The sequence below is a fragment of the Sesamum indicum genome, linkage group LG12 (assembly GCF_026168435.1).
Source record: "Sesamum indicum cultivar Baizhima isolate 11 linkage group LG12, ASM2616843v1, whole genome shotgun sequence".
In the NCBI taxonomy this organism is placed as follows: Eukaryota; Viridiplantae; Streptophyta; class Magnoliopsida; order Lamiales; family Pedaliaceae; genus Sesamum; species Sesamum indicum.
In genome coordinates, this window is record NC_142668.1 from 7,134,076 (window position 1) to 7,151,631 (window position 17,556).

General features: G+C 32.9%; 2 protein-coding genes and 1 pseudogene across 2 annotated transcripts; 1 reads left to right on the forward strand and 2 right to left on the reverse strand.

Moving 5' to 3' along the window:
- Positions 1-653: 653 nt before the first annotated feature.
- Positions 654-2,343, reverse strand: LOC148784817 (anthocyanidin 3-O-glucosyltransferase 6-like; annotated as a pseudogene).
- Positions 2,344-4,661: 2,318 nt separating this feature from the next.
- Positions 4,662-6,460, reverse strand: LOC105178637 (anthocyanidin 3-O-glucosyltransferase 2). The gene has a single exon (XM_011102148.3). The coding sequence runs from the start codon at positions 6,313-6,315 to the stop codon at positions 4,885-4,887; it is 1,431 nt and encodes a 476-aa protein (XP_011100450.2). The 5' UTR covers positions 6,316-6,460; the 3' UTR covers positions 4,662-4,884.
- Positions 6,461-15,080: 8,620 nt separating this feature from the next.
- LOC105178636 (anthocyanidin 3-O-glucosyltransferase 2) lies at positions 15,081-16,709 on the forward strand. Its single transcript, XM_011102147.3, has one exon. It carries the CDS (start codon positions 15,173-15,175, stop codon positions 16,601-16,603), a length of 1,431 nt encoding a protein of 476 aa, XP_011100449.2. The 5' UTR covers positions 15,081-15,172; the 3' UTR covers positions 16,604-16,709.
- Positions 16,710-17,556: the final 847 nt, after the last annotated feature.

Consider the following 17,556-nt stretch of genomic DNA (forward strand, 5'->3'; position numbering starts at 1 on the left):
GACAGAATCAGCGACGGATTAGAGACGGAAATTTGTAAGATTGTAGAGACGGATCAGAGACGGAATATTTTCTTCATTTCAGAGACGGAATTAGAGACGGAAATTATTTTACCTTTGTCGACGGAATTAGAGACGGATTACCTACGGAAATCAGAGACGGATTACAGTTAAATTTTCTTCTCTTTTGGCGACAGAATTAGCGACCGAATTTTCGGTCTCAGATTTAGCGACGGAATATTTCCGTCGCTAAATTATTAGAGACGCGGCCTTCTACAACGGAGTTCGGCGACGGATTTTTCCGTCTCTAATTTGTTTTAGAGACGGAAATCCTACTTTCAGAGACGGAAATTTCCGTCTCTGATGCCCTGTTTTCTTGTAGTGCTTCTCTCTACAAAACTAAATTCATTTAAAAATTTCAAAAAAAAATTGATTAGGGAAAAAAGTGAGCTTATTACCTTGTAATCGTGACAGGAATGGAACCTCCTTCTTTGATTTTGATTAGTCTAAGAAGTCTGGACCATTGTTTTCTTTCCGCAGTAATAAAAAAGTGGTCCTTCCATAGAAGAAGACATTGGAGCCGAGAGATAAAGGAGAGAAATGGGTTTGTCCAAGCATGAAGACAAGAAAATATATTTTGTTGGTTAGGAAAAGTGTTTTGGAGGAAAAAGTCACCTTTCTTCCCTCCAAAAGATGACTAACTTGTCTTCCACCTCATGATTTTAGCCACAAAGGATTATAAATCAACAAAAACGCAATCTAGGTGTCCAACCATATCACTTTTCCTGTGTAAATTATAAATTCAATCCATCGGAGGACTAAATGTAATCAATTTTGCAAATTACTGGAGTTAATAAAAAATGGGCATACTTGTAAGACTAAAACTAAAATTGAGCATAATTAACGGACTAAAAAAATATTTTTTACCCAAAAAATATTTGCAAGTAATTGCACGATGACCCTCCGTCCATCAAGGACACTTTACTCTTCTCTTTCAGTGCTTTGTATCTCATTTTCTGGGTCCATCAGCTGCTTGATCACCTTCGATCATCTTTGCACCCAGAATCACATTATTATCCATCTTTTAGTCCATCTTAATCTCAACTTTCATTTCAAACTCCTTCCATTAACAAGAATGCATTGGTCTCATGCTTCGCAGCTAACCACCATCAGTATTCGCCTCCACACACTTTCTAATGTCGAGTTCCATCCACAGTACAACACATATGCTCCTAACGCAGCGTCGGATAGCACTATCATTTGAGGCATCCACCCGAACACCTTCCAATCTCCACAGTCCATCCCCGGAATCCTTGTGGTAACACTTCTTTAGGATTTACATGGAACTCAATTTTTTCTTTGAGAGCTAGCTTCTTCTAGGACCACAAAACCCAATGTCTACTGTTTTTGGGATGACAAAGATCTTCTTCATCTGATCCCTATCAAACCATCCTAACTACCGAAGCAAAGAAACACAAGAGATGAATTGGATGTCTATCAAGCCACCCAAAGATTTCCCTGTGCTTTTGCTTTTCCTGATCAGTTTGGTCTCCCCTGAGCTGAAGTATTGGTCCTCAAAGGTAAATTGGGTGGGAGACTCTTGTCGTTGGAGAGAGACCTAATTTAGTGGGATTCAGTCTCAACTTCAGTCTCTCAGTGTCTTTGACAAAATCAAGGTCATTCTTTCCTTGTCAAAAACAAAAGAAGGCCATAGAGTAGGGGAACGGGTTTAATATCTCAGGTTATGATTTCTTGTACTCCATCAGGTCAAGATTATGGTCATCGCTAACTCTGGAGATGGAGCATCAGGAAAAATCCCAATTTAAAAAATCTCTAATTTAATCCACGTCAGCAATTTTCAATGAATTATAAAACTCCGATGACCGGAGTACTCTAATTGCTAACAGTTACTTAATTATCAGTTATAACTTGCCACCCTTGAAGCTAGAGTTCTTAAAATATCGCCACCCCCACAAACAAATAGGATAGTAAATGCAATTTAGCCAATATTCATGCATATCAGAGTCCAACAATACAACACGAATTGAAGGATTTTCTTAGGAGTTGCATGGAGGTGGTTGAGATGTCCCCCAAAATCTTGAGATGTCTATTTCTAGGGATGGTGTTTATCAACTATTGGAGTTACTCTCTAAGAGATATATGTCGGCAACAAGTGATCCTACCATATCATAGGAGAATATAGGGGTATTAGCTACCTGGATTGCCTATCAGCCAAATTCGGTTGTCTGTGGCATCCCTATTGCCACCTTTTAAGGTGATGTGGCTTGAAATATGTAGAATACCCGACGTGGTGGCTAAGATGGATGTTATTGATCCTATTGGCATAGATCCTATTTCTATGCATTGCCCCTTGAGTAAGGTGGCAGGCTTAATTAGGTTAATGGCCTATTATCATTATTGTTTGTCAAGTGTATTTGAGTTAGCAGAGCTGGGAACTATTTGGTTAAATAGATGAAAGCCTAACTTCTTGACTTAAATTTGAGAGTAATTTGGTTATTGAGCTTAAAACATATTTATTGTAAACATCATATAGAATAGATAATTTCTTCACGGCTTTGACTACTTTTGTAAACAAATGACATACAATCTCTAGAAGACACTAAACCCGTTAAGTCTTCATGGGTCCCAATATTTTGGTATTATACTAATTTTTTTTTTATTTTAATGGGACCTATACTTGAAACTCTATTATTAGATAGTGCTGTAGTTAGTCTAAGAATTCTATCCGTTTGTCCATCGAAATTCACACCTACTAAACCCACATATATAGGGTAAATAGCGATTTATCCTACTATGATATTGAAAATGAGCACATTATCCTCCTATAAAAAAAAATAGTAATTTACCTCCCTGTACTTTTTAAAATGAAGCAATTTATCTCCCTGTATAAGGAGGTAAATTGCTTCATTTTAAAAATCATAGGGGGTAAATTGTTGTATTTTAAAAAAAACAGGGAGGTAAATCGCTATTTATTTTTTCGTAAAGGGGTAATTTGCTCATTTACGATATCACAAATAAGTTGCTTGCATTTTTTCCCATTTATATAGGTATATGGTTCATATATATATTGAATCTTTGGTGACTAAGCGTGTTTGAGTTAGTTTTATAAGTTTGTCAAAATATTGGAGCTCGATGAGCAGGTTATCAGATACAACATATTTGCTAATTTATTTCTCGAAAAATATTTTTTTTAAAAGAATAATTAGTTTAATTACAAAATTCTCAGCATAAATAATATTTTATAAATTTTATTAGTTTTTTCATTTTATGCAAACACTAAAAAAGTTTATGTTTAAAATAAAATTTCATATCTTATAATTTTTAAATTTTTTATAAGATGTAAGAACTTTTAATTTTTTTTTATTATGTGAGATTAACCAAACACTTTTTGAATGAAATTCTTGTCACCAATACGGTTTTTAAGATTGTATGAAGGCAAAATAAAAATGATCATTTTATAAGTAGTTTTAAGATTTCTGTTTTATTACTACAATTATTTTTTGGAATAATTGCACTCCTCTCATGAAGTTTGGTGTAATTATATGTAAATTCTCAGTGGTTTGAAAAATTAAATTTAGCATCTCTAAGGTTTATTTTTGTCTAACAAACAAGTCCCTCCGATAGTTAAGATTCGTTAAATTTGTTGATCTTAATAGAAAATCGAATTGAAAGTTGATATTTACCCTCAACTGACTTATAACTAATTTATTGCAGGCCAAACAATTTGTTTCCAACTAAACTATATTTCTAATGGTTAATATACATCTCCTCACATGCATAAATACGTGAAGACATATGAGGATACTTAACTTGGTCATAAAAATAAATTATTTGACCTGCGATAAACAGTAATAAACCTATTAGGAGCAAATACATATTTTTTTTTATTTTTTTTATTAATATTAACAAATTTAATGCATTTTGACTAACGAAAGAACTTATTTATTGAACAAAAACAAGCCTTAAGAATGCTAAACGTAATTTTTCAAACCACAAAAAATTTACGTATTATTACACCAAATTTCAAGACAGGAGAGTGTAATCCTCCCTTATTTTTTACTACAATGCTTTTGGTAATTGGATTGTCGGCTCAGTAAAGATAGACTTGTATGTATTTGATTGCTCCACGTGTTATCAGTCATCATCAAACATGTTTATTGCATTAGGTATGATAGAGATTATTTATATGCGATTAAGTCCACTTCACTTATAAATTATTACCACTTGCACTAGTGCTTGCATTATTACCCCTCGAAATCTCAATCATGTTCGTTCACTTTTTCACTCACGACCCTACAAACCTAACAACTTTTTTTAAAAAAGTATATAAGTGATTCGACTTAATTAGGTCATCAACTACAGAAGAATTCATTTCTTCTTGCCTTATTTAATTTCTAACATTCTCAACACACTCTATGAGTGCTGATAATGCCAAAGGAGTAGCTTCCAAATTCATGTAAAGTTCGGCTTGAACCCATTTAAAACTAGCTACCCCTTAAAAACATATCAAACTACTCGATATTTAAATTAAATCGATTAATAAAAGCTCGTATTACTTCGAAGCGTTTAAATTTAATCAATCAAATTTTATTAAAAAAATTTATTCGATAAGCTTTTGAGTTTGGCTCACACTCGATACGATGAATGCGAAAATAATAAAATGTACTTAAATATATCAAACGATTCGAGCTCAATTGATGTTTGATCCAACGAATGCTCATTTGAGCTCGATTACATTGAAAAGCGAACCAAATTTAAATTCAAATTTTGAAACTCGATAATAATTTAAACACAGACTTAAAACTGATATGTTTGACTCGATTCGAATAATTTAGAACTATGTTCAAAGCTAATATTTGTAGCATTTTAAGAAATGTTATCCATGACATTCTCAATGAAACGTTTCATGTAATTGCTCGAGGACCCACCTTCCACTAGTGCCATTCTGCTCTTTTCTTTTAGTGCTCTCATCTTAACTCGGATCTCATTCTCCGGGTCCATCAGCTGCTTGATTGCCTTTTCTATCGTCTCTGCACCCACAATGACGTCACTCTCCTTCCTGTAGTCCATCTTAATTTCAACTGCCATTTCAAATTCCTTAACCAATAGGAACGCATTGGCTTGTTGCTCTGCACCTAGTGGCCACAAGGCCATCGGTATCCCATACCACACGCTTTCCAGCATTGAATTCCATCCACCATGTGACACAAATCCTCCCACCGCTGAGTGAGATAACACTGCCATTTGAGGCGCCCAGCCTATCACCTTCCCAATTCCTACCGTTCGGTCCAAGAATCCTTGTGGTAACACTTCTTCAGGATTTTCATACTCTCCTGGAAACTCAATCTTTTCTTTCGGCGGTGGCTTTCTCAGGGACCACAAAAACCGATGTCTACTGTTTTCCAGGGCCAAAGCAATCTCCTTCACCTGATCCCCACCCAGAAATCCTTGACTACCAAAGCAAATAAACACAACAGATGAATCAGGTTGCTTGTCGAGCCACTCAAAGATTTCCTTATGGTTTTGCTTTTCCCAATCAGTTTGGTCTCCGTCTTGTTGAAGTATTGGTCCCACGGGGTAAATCGGTGGAACTTTTTCATCATTGGAAAGTGACCTAATTTGGTGGGGTTCGAATTCAAGAAACGTGTTCAAAATAAGTGCTTTAGCCTCTCTGTACCGTTTGACAAAATCAAGGTGATCACTTTCCTTGAAAAAAACAGAAGAAGGCCATACAGCAGCAGGAACAGGCTTAAGGTGTGTTGGTACAGATATCTCAGCATCTGAATCCTTGTACTCCGTCAGGTCCACATTATGGTCATCTCTAAGACTCTGGAGATGGAGCATCAGCCCCAACGCTGCCGCGCCAAAAGTGACGAAAACGTAACTCGGGATGCCAAACCCGTTGGCGACGTCAATCAGGGATGTGCACATCATATCGATCACGAATCCAACAATCTTACACGAACTAGAACTCTTTATCATGTCAGCCACAGCGTCCCTGACAAGGTCCTTCTGACTTTCGATGAATCGAGCCACGAAGTACTCGGGAGATCTCGTACTATCTGTAGAGACGGGTTCTCCTTTGGGCAGTTCCACGAAGTTTACTCGGGAGTGAGGCTGGTTCTTGATGTAGGAACTGATCTTGGATTCCATTGGCAGCTTCATGATGAGTATTGTGATCGAGAGGCACTCATCTCGATCGGCGAGGAGCTTTGCCAACTTTATTGTTCCTGTCAGGTGGCTTATTACAGGCAAAGGAGTGAACACTAGGCTGGCTAATTCTTTGGCTTCAGACATTTCTGGTTACTCTAGTCAAGGAAAATTGGAGGGGAAGGATCCTGAGGGAAAGCCTCCTCATTGTCTTGATATATAAGGACTACCAGATCTCCAAAGATCTAGAACATATTATTATATACAATATAGACTTAATTACATTTAGAATCCCGAGAACTCAACTTTTTTCAAAAAAATATTTAAATTGCGGGGAATAGTAATTTACCCTTTATAATATTGAAAATCAGCACATTACCTCTCTATAAAAATCATATAGCAATTTACTCCCCTGTGCTTTTTAAAATGAAACAATTTACCTCCTTATACAGGGAGGTAAACTGCTTCATTTTAAAAATAATAAGGGGGTAAATTATTATATTTGAAAAAATAAAGGAAGGTAAATCGCTATTTATTTTTTCATAAGGGGGTAATTTGCTCATTCGCGACAGCACAAGGGGGTTGCTTGCATTTTTTCCCTTTAAATTACACTTATACTCTTTCGAATAGTTCTTCATTTGTAATGAACCCTCTTCTGTTAGGGTTGAACGAAAAATATTGCGACAATAAAAAAAAATTTCTAATTTAACCCATCATTGAACATTCCGCAAGTAATATTTTTATATCTACAAGGGGATTAATGAAATATATATATATATAGAAAGTTAAAAGGGGTTAATAGTAATAAAATATTATTCCTTAATTATAGTGATTGAATAAAAAAATAGCCCTTGATTAATGGGAAAACCTATCACCGTACACGCATGCCTAATTTATTTAATTAAATTATCAAAATATAAAATGAAATAATTAATTATATGAATAAAAAATTGTAGACAAACCAAAATTTTGTAGTATTGATTCCATTTTCTAAAATAGCAAAAACAATCCGAAAACTCAAGATAGATTTATAAAAAATGAAATACAAGAATATAAAATTCTCACAATACAACTATATGATTGATTCCGGCTCATTAAAGCAAGAACAAAACATGAAGAATATTATCCGGAATATAATGATAATTAAAATGCAAAAGTTTAGAAAATATATAACTTTTTTCCCCTCCAATTAAGCAGCGACACTAATACCCTCCAAAACAGGAGAACATTTATCATGCTCGAATTCAGGTTATGTGCAACCTGTTTTCCGTCATCGAAGTAATAACTCGAAATCATTGAAAGCCAAAAAATTATCAAAAACAATGATATAGGTGTGACAACCCATTCGAAATCACATTTAATTATGTTATAAACTCACGTTTAACTTGATAAGCCATCTAATATAATCAATACTTTATATATATATATATATATATATATATCTTAGGCGAATAAATACTTTATCAAAATCTTGGTATAATTATATTTTTCACTGTAACATATAAAATATAGAAAAATAGTGTATCTAGTTATTACAATACGTAATATACCAATTGAGTCACTAGTTTAATATTCTTGTAAATGTAGCTAGAACTCCTTACTCAAAATAACACTGCTCACCCACTTACAAGTCTGACAACTGTCTTACGACCTAGTTAGATGAATCACTGCGACATATCTCTTGAAAAAGTACGTGTCAAAGAATGAGTTGTCAATTCAGTAAGTATAGCCATCAAATTTATATATATACATACATTGCAAGTCAAGCATAATACAATTACTACAAAAAAGACAGATTTAGGGCGGATTTTGGAATGATTTTTTTGGTCTTTAGAGCAGTTTCTAGCACACTTAACTTATTTGTAGTGGATTTTGGAACGATTTTGGATGGTTCAAAATCTGTCCTTACATATGGCGTTACAAAAATTTAGAAACGGTTCAGGCAATACTGTTCCTATTTGCGAAGGGAATTGTAACACTCATTTGAAATCATTCTTAATATTGAAATTGTCAAAAATTGTATCATATTTGAATTGGCACGGTTTGTACTGATTTTGGAACGGCTATATTAGTTTTGACGGGAAATTTTTAGAACGGTATTTATAATACTCGTACCTGATTTTTTAAATTATTTTTATTTGTACTGGCACTACAAAAAAGGGCGAAGATTTGCCATGGTCAGCGCACCCGTTCCATCTTGAAACGGACTTTGGAACACTTGAGGAACATATATTGAAAGACGACATCGGGTGGGACACTTTTGTTAGGTTATAAATTTGGAATGCTCCAACCGTCTCAAGTTGAGTTCCAAACGAACAGTTACAAAACCCGTTCCATATTCCATGCCAAAATGGTAATGAAAAATCGTTGAAACTCAGTTTGGAACACTATATTAGATTTAGGAAGAGACACAATCTAATCGTTCCTATATCTGCTGCAAAATATGACCTAAAATTGACAGTTCGAAAATATATTCCTAAATGAGGGACAATTTGAAATAGTCACTGTACACGATGAATAAAATATGCTAAAAACCATTAAAAAATATGAGTTTTATTTAAGAAGCAATTTGTTTCTAAAACCATTCTAAAATATGGTACAAATTGGAACAGTTCCTTTAAATTATTTCATATGTGTCACTAAGTCCGTTCTAACTGATCATCAACGGCTATATTTCAACGGTCCAAAACGTCGTTCCAATAATCGTGTCAAGGATCGTTCCTGTATGAATTAACGGCTACTTTTTAATGGTATGCCCGTTCCTAAGACCGTTTTAATTTTTTCTATATAAATGTGTTCCTCTCTTTCTATTTAATCTCACTATCTTCTTCAATTCTTCTCATTTTCTCTCTATTTTTTGATTTCTCTCAAAAAAATTTATACTCCACTACCAAAAAAGGCGGGATTTGGAGCAGGTTTAGGAACGATTTTTTTTTTTTTTTTTTTTTTTAATCTTTGGAACGGTTTGCACGACATTGAACTTATTTGGAGTAATTTTTTGAATGGTTTTGGAAACAGTTGGAAATTGGTCCGTACAAATGGCGTTATAAAATTTTAGGAACAGTTCAAGCAAGACCGTTCCTATTTGGGATGGGAACTCTAACACTTTATGAAAATCGTTCCTAATATTGAATTTGTCAATAAAAATTATTTTTTTAATTGAAACGGTTTAGTAATGGTATATAAAACTGTTTTAGTAATGATATTAGAAACGGTGTTTTTGACTTTGGAATACCTACTTAAAACTAAAATAGTAATGGTATTAGGAATGTTCAACCACTATTTAGGAACACTTATTTAAAATGATTTTAGCAATGGTATTTGCGACGGTCAATACAGTTTAGGAACTTTTTTAGTAATGGTATTTGGAACGGTTATTTATTTAGATTTGTAACATTTCTTTATCATTACTAAAACTGTTCCTAATTTTTTATTTTATAATTTATTTATATTTTATAATTTATTCATATATTTAATAAATTGTAATAAATAAATAAATTTATATATTTTAATAAAATTTTAATTAATTATACTTATAAATTTAATTAATTAACTAAATATGAAATAATATAATATAATAAACATTATGAAACATGAATAATTAAGGAAAAGTATTATATTAATATGATAAATTAAAACATATCTAACCCCTCTTTTTCAACGATATCCATATCATCCTGGTTCGAGGGTAGGGGGTTTGTCGGGGGCGGTTCATGAACTTTTAACCAAGAATTATTTTTTCTAAATAAAATAATATTAGTAATCTACTTACCGCCACCTCATCCGCCCTCAGCCTGTTGCAGCCGGCGTCCTCCTTTTTCTTTTAGCACCTTTCGAATAATTCTATCAGCTTGGGCGGCACGACCAAGCTCTGCCTCTTATAGAGGAAAAAAACAGCTAGCATCTTATTTATGGACTGTCTTTTGTTGAGAGATGAAGATGGATAAACCTAACTAGTTCTACTGGCAAAATTCACTTGATGGGCTAAACAAGTTTAAAGGCATGCGTGATCTATTTGTACGTGGTTATAAAGGTACTATACATTTTTAAATAATTATTAATTAATAATTATATTTTAATTTAAAAAATTACCTTAATATTGTTTTTGTTGACATTATTTTGTAAATAATATTATTATTGGAATTATTGATCTAATTTTTTAATTGTTAACATTATTATGTAAAAATATTATTATTGGGACATTGTTATGTAAATAATGTTATTATTAGGAATATTAGTCTAATTTTTATTAATGTGATTATTATGTAAAATTTATTAATGGGAATATTGTTCTAATTTTTGTGATTATTTACATTTATTATGTAAAAATATTAATATTGGTGAAATTGGTTAGTTTTTTTTTACATAAATTACAAAGTAAAATAAACACAAATTGCATAAATTACTCAATTAAATTGCAGATAAACTGCATAAATTACACATAAACTGTAGAAATGACGAAAAATCAGAAACAATTGATAATTTTTTTTTAAAATTAACAAAAAATTTCTCTAAATTTTTCAAAAATTAAAAAAAATACAGAAAATTTAAGAATTTTTTTAGAAATTACAAAAACATTTACAAAAATTAGAAAAATTACAAAAACATACAAAAAATTAGGAAAATTAAAAGAATTACAGAAAAATAAAAAATTTTCAGAAATATATTCTGAAATATTTTTCAAAAAATATTCTGAAAATATTTTCACAAAATCGAAATTTAATTTTTCAAACAAATTTCAAATTTGTTTTTCAAAAAACCGAAATTTTTTATCGAAAAAATTGCCGAAATTTTTTTTTGCAAAAATTTGCTGAAATATTTTTAAAAATATTGGGGTTTATTTTTCTACGAAAATAGGGGGAAATAGAAGAAAAGTGTGGTAGAAAAAAGAAGAAAAATGGTTTTGTGTGTGTGTGGGGGGGGGGGGGGGGGATCACAAAACAAAAACCAAATGGCCATTTCATTCCACTTACCTCTAGACGGCGGGCGGGGAGCTGAGTATTAGGTGAGGGAGGAGGTCGGTCGAGAAGAGTGAGGGAGGGAGAGTGAAGGAGGAAGAGGGAGGGAGAAACGAAAAATCTGTTAACTGCTGTATATATATTGATTTTTGGAGCAGATTTTGGAATGAGCAATTTATAAAAAATTGTTCCAAAGACAGTTTCTAGCAAAAAAAACGACGTCCTTTTTGTTAACGAGCATTGTTTAAAAAATTGTTCCTATTGTTTAACCGTTCCAAATAACCGTTCAAACAAAAACAAAATGATGTCGTTTTGTTTCTAAATGACGTCGTTTTGATATAATATTAATGCGACCGTTCCTAATGATTACAAATCGCTCCTAATTGTGTCCCAATATTTTTCCTAAAAAGTAATTTACATTCCATCGATACATTTTCTAACAGATATATTGATACCCTTTGAAAGGTTCCGACGGACAACTTTCTCTCGATAGGCCATCGCTAATGCCGTCGGCAATAGAAACAACAAGTTTAGACCGACAAAAAGTTCGTCGTAAGATCCATCTCTAAGAGGGTTATGTTTTTTTTATAGTGTGGAGATCTCTCATCAAATCTTACGTTTCTCATTTTTTCAAATCCCAGCATAATTATTCGAATTAATTAGACTACCATTGATATAATTATACGATCTGCCCAGATCACACCATAACTTAATTATAGTGAAAATTTAGTAATAATTCATGTCCAATAGCATCTACAGATATTGTCATCTTTCTGTTATTACACATGCCTTATTAATGCTGTGTAATGAAGACTTTATAAATAATTTTTTTAATTATTAATAGAGAGAAAATGTGGATAGTAGAACATCCTTATAACTTAAAACACAGACACGACATATATTATACAATTGATGACGATTTCAAAAGCAACACTGGAGAAATGTACCACGATTTAGAAGATAAATCACAACTCATATCATGATTTTTCTTAGAGAAACTTCAATTCAGCAAAATTGGTAAAATCTATTATGAAAAATGATGTGATTTGTGTTTATAATCATATCTCAAAATAATATTAAAATATAAAATATTATTATATATATTATGACAATTACATATAGTACGGAAGTGAATGAAATAAATTTAGAAATTAGAAAAGCTGCACCGATGGAGAGTCATGACACTTGTCGCTGACCTAAAGCCATGATTGCCTCCCTACGTGCAGGTTTTAACGATTGACCATGACTCTAGGATAAAACCCCATTAGCTCTCAGCAGTATCTCATCCCATGTGCACGACCACGAGGAGACTAGGAACCCGTCCACAGTCACGTTGCAAAACTCTACAAATACTTGTGGGAGTATAAAACATTTCTCAACTCATAAGCTATACAAAATCTATATCTCTCTCAATGTGCCAAATGAAAAAGCTAATGAGCCTTTAAATAGTTGTAAAAATTTGATCATTATAAAATATTAAGTGGGCTAATTAAACCTCATAATATTATAATAAATTCAATTATAAATAGGTCACATAAATATAAAAATATAACGGTCAAATACTTATTAAACCTTATAAAATCACAATTAAATCATCATAATAATGGGGCCATAAACCTCAACTAAATATCAAATTAAACTGGCACATTAAGATCAAATAAAGTATTGAAAATAATTTGACAATGTAGAAAATTTTAAAGCTTATTTCCAACAAAATCTGGATCCTATATTAGGTAGGTAAAATTGTAAAATTGGTACTGCAAGTATTGGGGCTGGTAAAATTAATTTTATAAGTATTAAATTGACAATTTTAGTTTTATAAATTTTAACTTAGTGATAATTTTGGTCCACTATAGTAAAATTTACAGGACCAAAATTGTATGTCCAGTACTTACAGGATTAATTTTGCCACCCTCATATACATATAGGATAAATTTTGCAATTTTTCCATATAATTTAGACAAAATTATAATTATGCGATAAATACAATATCATTTATAATATAATTAACTTAATACAGTAGGGTTTAATGCAATTTACCCCCTATGATATGTAAAATAAGGAAAAAAATAGTTTTATAAAAAAAAAATATTAAGTTACTCCCAATATTTTGAAAAAAGAAAAACAAATTAGCCCCCTCCCCCGTCAATGGTTTAGATAAGGGGGTAACGTATTTTATTTTTGGGCTTAATGCAACTGACCCCTGTGATATTAAAAATGAACAGATTACTCTCATATGAAAAAGATATAACAATTTACCAGCATGTATTAATTAAAATGAAGCGATTTACCCCCTTGTTTATAGAGGTAAATTGTTATTTTTTTTCATATAGGATAATTTGCTCATTTATAATTCTAAAATACAAGAGATAATTTACTATTTTTTTATAAAATTCTTTTTACTCCTTATCATATATTCCATAGGATAATTTCATTTTTTCCTAATATAGTCTGACATAATTCAAAACCAAAATTTTCAATGATCTGGAACGTACTTTTCCCCAAGAAAGACAAATTGTATTGGCCATCTGCAGAAAATGTTAAAATTGACAGCAAATCCATGACATCACCTCCCATTCTTGGCTTCCAGTAAACTATTACATTGATTTCTCTGTGGGCTTAATCCTGGTATTAAAGCCTGTAGAGCAAATTTCCGTCTCCAAGTGAGCAAAAATAATAGAGCGAAAGCAATTAAAAAGTAAAGAGTAAAGTTGAAACAAAACATAAAATAATCTCTAATATATATAAAAATTTGAAATTGAAAGTAAAAATAATTTATTGGGGAATGGTTTTTTTAACAGAGTTATTAGTTATTTAAATGAAAGAGTCGTAATCTTAACTTAGATAAAATAGGCCTGAAATTGACTAAATTTTGGACTGTTTCAAAAGTGCACGTGACAAGGCCCAAAATACCCTGGCTACCATGCTAGCAATAATCGAAAAAAATATCAGGGGCAAAAGACACGGGAAAAGTATTATTTTAGTCCGCTAAGTATGTCTAATTTTAATTTTAGTCCGATAACTATGTCCATTTTGTTTAGGCCCAATAACTTACGAAATTGCTTACTTTTAGTCCTTTGGCAGATTTTTGGATAATTTTACCCCTATGTAACTTTTGAAATGCAGTTTTAGTCCATATGCACTCATAGAGGTAAAATTGTCCAAAAATCTGCCAGAGGACTAAAAGTAAGCAATTTCGTAAGTTATTGGACCTAAAAAAAATGAACATAATTATCGGACTAAAATTAAAATTAGGCATACTTAGCGGACTAAAATAATACTTTTCCACAAAAGACAACTACAGAAAATAGAAAAAATAATCAAAAATTGATTGAAAAATAAAAAAAGAATCTAAAGAATCATCTCTAGTGTTCGAAACGATAGAACTTCTCATCTAAAAAATGATTGAGATGGTGGATAAATCGTCCCGTAACTCAGATCAAATCACAAGAAATAAGTGCCGCATGACTAATATAGGAAATAAGTGCCTTATGACTAACACACGACGATCCGGTATTGCTAGTGGTAGCCACAGAGGGGAAGGCGACAAAGGAGGGGGAATTAGAATTGAATTCGGCCGATGGAGTAGCGCTGGTGCTCAGGCAAGGAAGCACTAGTACGGGAACTGAGACTCCCATAGCGACGAAGACCCAACAGCTTGAGAAAAAGAGGTTGTGCACCAAATAGGGAACCCCTTGGTGATAGCACGCCGTGGTCCCAACGAGAAATGTGCAAGAAAGGAAAAAATTATTTAACCTACAATAAGTTAGTAACGAGTCAATAGAGGGCAAATATAAATTTTTATTTTATTTTTTTTATTAATATCAACAAATTTGGTAAATTTTGACTAACGAGAGGATTATTTGTTAGTGAAAGCAAACCTCAAGGTGCTAAATATAATTTTCTAAACTATAGGAAATCTACGTATAATTATATTAAATATCGGAAGAGGAGAGTGTAGTTATTCCGATAAATAATCACAAGAATAAGGAGGCTGTTCCATAGTATTCTTCCTCTCCAATTTCCCTTGACTAGAGTAAGCAGAAATGGCTGAAGCCAAAAAATTAGCCAGCCTAGTCTTCATTCCTTTGCCTGCACTGAGTCACCTGACAGCAGCAGTAAAGATGGCAAAGCTCCTCGCGGATCGAGACGAGTGCCTCTCGATCACAGTCCTCATCATGAGGATGCCAATGGAAAACAGGATCAGTTCCTACACCAAGAACTCGCCTGACTCCCGAGTAAACTTCGTGGAACTGCCCCAAAACGAGTCCATCCTTTCAGAGTTGATGAAATATCCCAAAAATTTCGTAGCTCGGTTCGTGGAGAGTCAAAAGGATCTTGTCAGGGACGCTGTGCTCGAAATAATGAAAAGTTCGAGTTCGTGTAAGATTGCTGGATTTGTAATCGACATGTTCTGCACATCCATGATTGACGTCGCCAACGGGCTTGGCATCCCCACTTACGTTTTCGTCTCTTCTGGTTCGGCAGCGCTGGGCCTGATGCTCCATCTCCAGAGTCTTAGAGATGACAATAATCTGGATCTGACGGAGTACAAGAATTCAGATGCTGAGATATCTGTACCAACACATTGTAAACCTGTTCCTGCTAAAGTATGGCCTTCATCAGTGTTTGATAAGGAAAGTGATCTCCTTGATTTTGTCAAAAGGTACAGAGAGACGGCAGGAATTATTGTGAACACCTTTCTTGACTTGGAATCCCACCAAATTAGGTCACTCTCCAACACTGAGAAAATCCCACCAATTTACCCCGTGGGACCAATACTTCAATTTGGGGGAGACCAAACTGATCAGGAAAAGCAAAGCCACAGGACAATCTTCGAGTGGCTTGACAGGCAACCTCTTTCATCTGTTGTGTTTCTTTGCTTTGGTAGCAAGGGATGCTTCAATGAGGATCAGGTGAAGGAGATTGCCGTGGCCCTAGAAAATAGTGGACATCGGTTTTTGTGGTCCCTGAGGAAGCCACCTTCGAAAGAAAAGATTGAGTCTCCAGGGGAGTATGAAAATCCTGAAGATGTGTTACCACGAGGATTTCTTGAACGAACTACGGAGATTGGGAAGGTGATTGGGTGGGCGCCTCAAATGGAAGTTTTATCTCACCCTGCAGTAGGAGGATTTGTGTCGCACTGTGGATGGAACTCAACATTGGAAAGTGTGTGGTGCGGGGTACCAATGGCCGTGTGGCCTTTGTTTGCAGAGCAACAGGCCAATGCGTTTTTGTTGGTGAAGGAGTTTGAAATTGCAGTTGAGATTAAGATGGACTATAATGCGGACAGTAATGTGATTGTCGGCGCAGAGACGATAGAGAAGGCAATCAAGCAGCTGATGAACCCAGAGAATGAGATTCGAGTTAAAATGAGAGCACTGAAAGAGAAGAGCAGAATGGCCCTGATGGAAGGTGGGTCGTCGTACAATTACTTGAAATGTTTTGTTGAGAATGTCATGAAAAACATTTCTTAATATGATACTTGTACTAGCTTTAAATATTGTTATAAATTATTTGAATCGAGTCGAACGTATTATTGTTTGAGTTTAATTTGAATTATTATCGAATTTTAAGATTTAAGTTTGAATTTGGTTTGATTATTAGTCCAATCGAGCTTATATGAGCACTAATTAGATCACACGTGATTTAGGCTCGAGTCATTTGATACTTTTAAATAAATTTTGTTATTTTTGCATTTACCGAATCGAGTTTATTTAAGTTTTAATTTGTTAAGTTTAATAATTTGAATTCAAATAAATTTTTATCAATCGAATATCGAGCAGTGTGATACGTCTTTTAGCCTAAGCTTAAATGGGCACAAGCGAAATGCATTTATTGTACCATCATAACTCTTTTTCTCCAGTAGAGTACTTCGTTATTTTACATCAAGGATTAAAGGTAATTTTGGTCCTTTAATTTCTTTTTTAGTGCTTTAATTTTCTAGGATTGGAAAATGATTCTCTAGGTTTTTTTAATTGCTTAATTTTGGAACAATATTGGCCGAAATTTTTGCCAACTTGCACTTTCGAATTAGGGGTTGAAATATTATTCGCTATTTGGGACTGAATTGGTAAATGCCTTCAATTTTTCTTTCAAAAAAACCCAAGGTGGCATTGAATTATACTATTATATTTAAAATAACTTTTTAATACTTTTTAAATATTAAATTATCTTTATTTCACATTTTGAAAATTTTAAAAAATAATATTTTTTCAACTAATTTAGATATTATTTAATTTAAATATATTTTGATAACTTATATTTATTACAAATATATTAATTAAATATCAAATACAAAAAATCATATATCAAAGTTTTTAAATTAGAGTATTTGATATAAATAATATTTATCATTATATATTTTAAAAATAAAAATATTTTTTTTTCGATTTTAAAAAACACAAAATATTTCTATTCATTTTTTAAA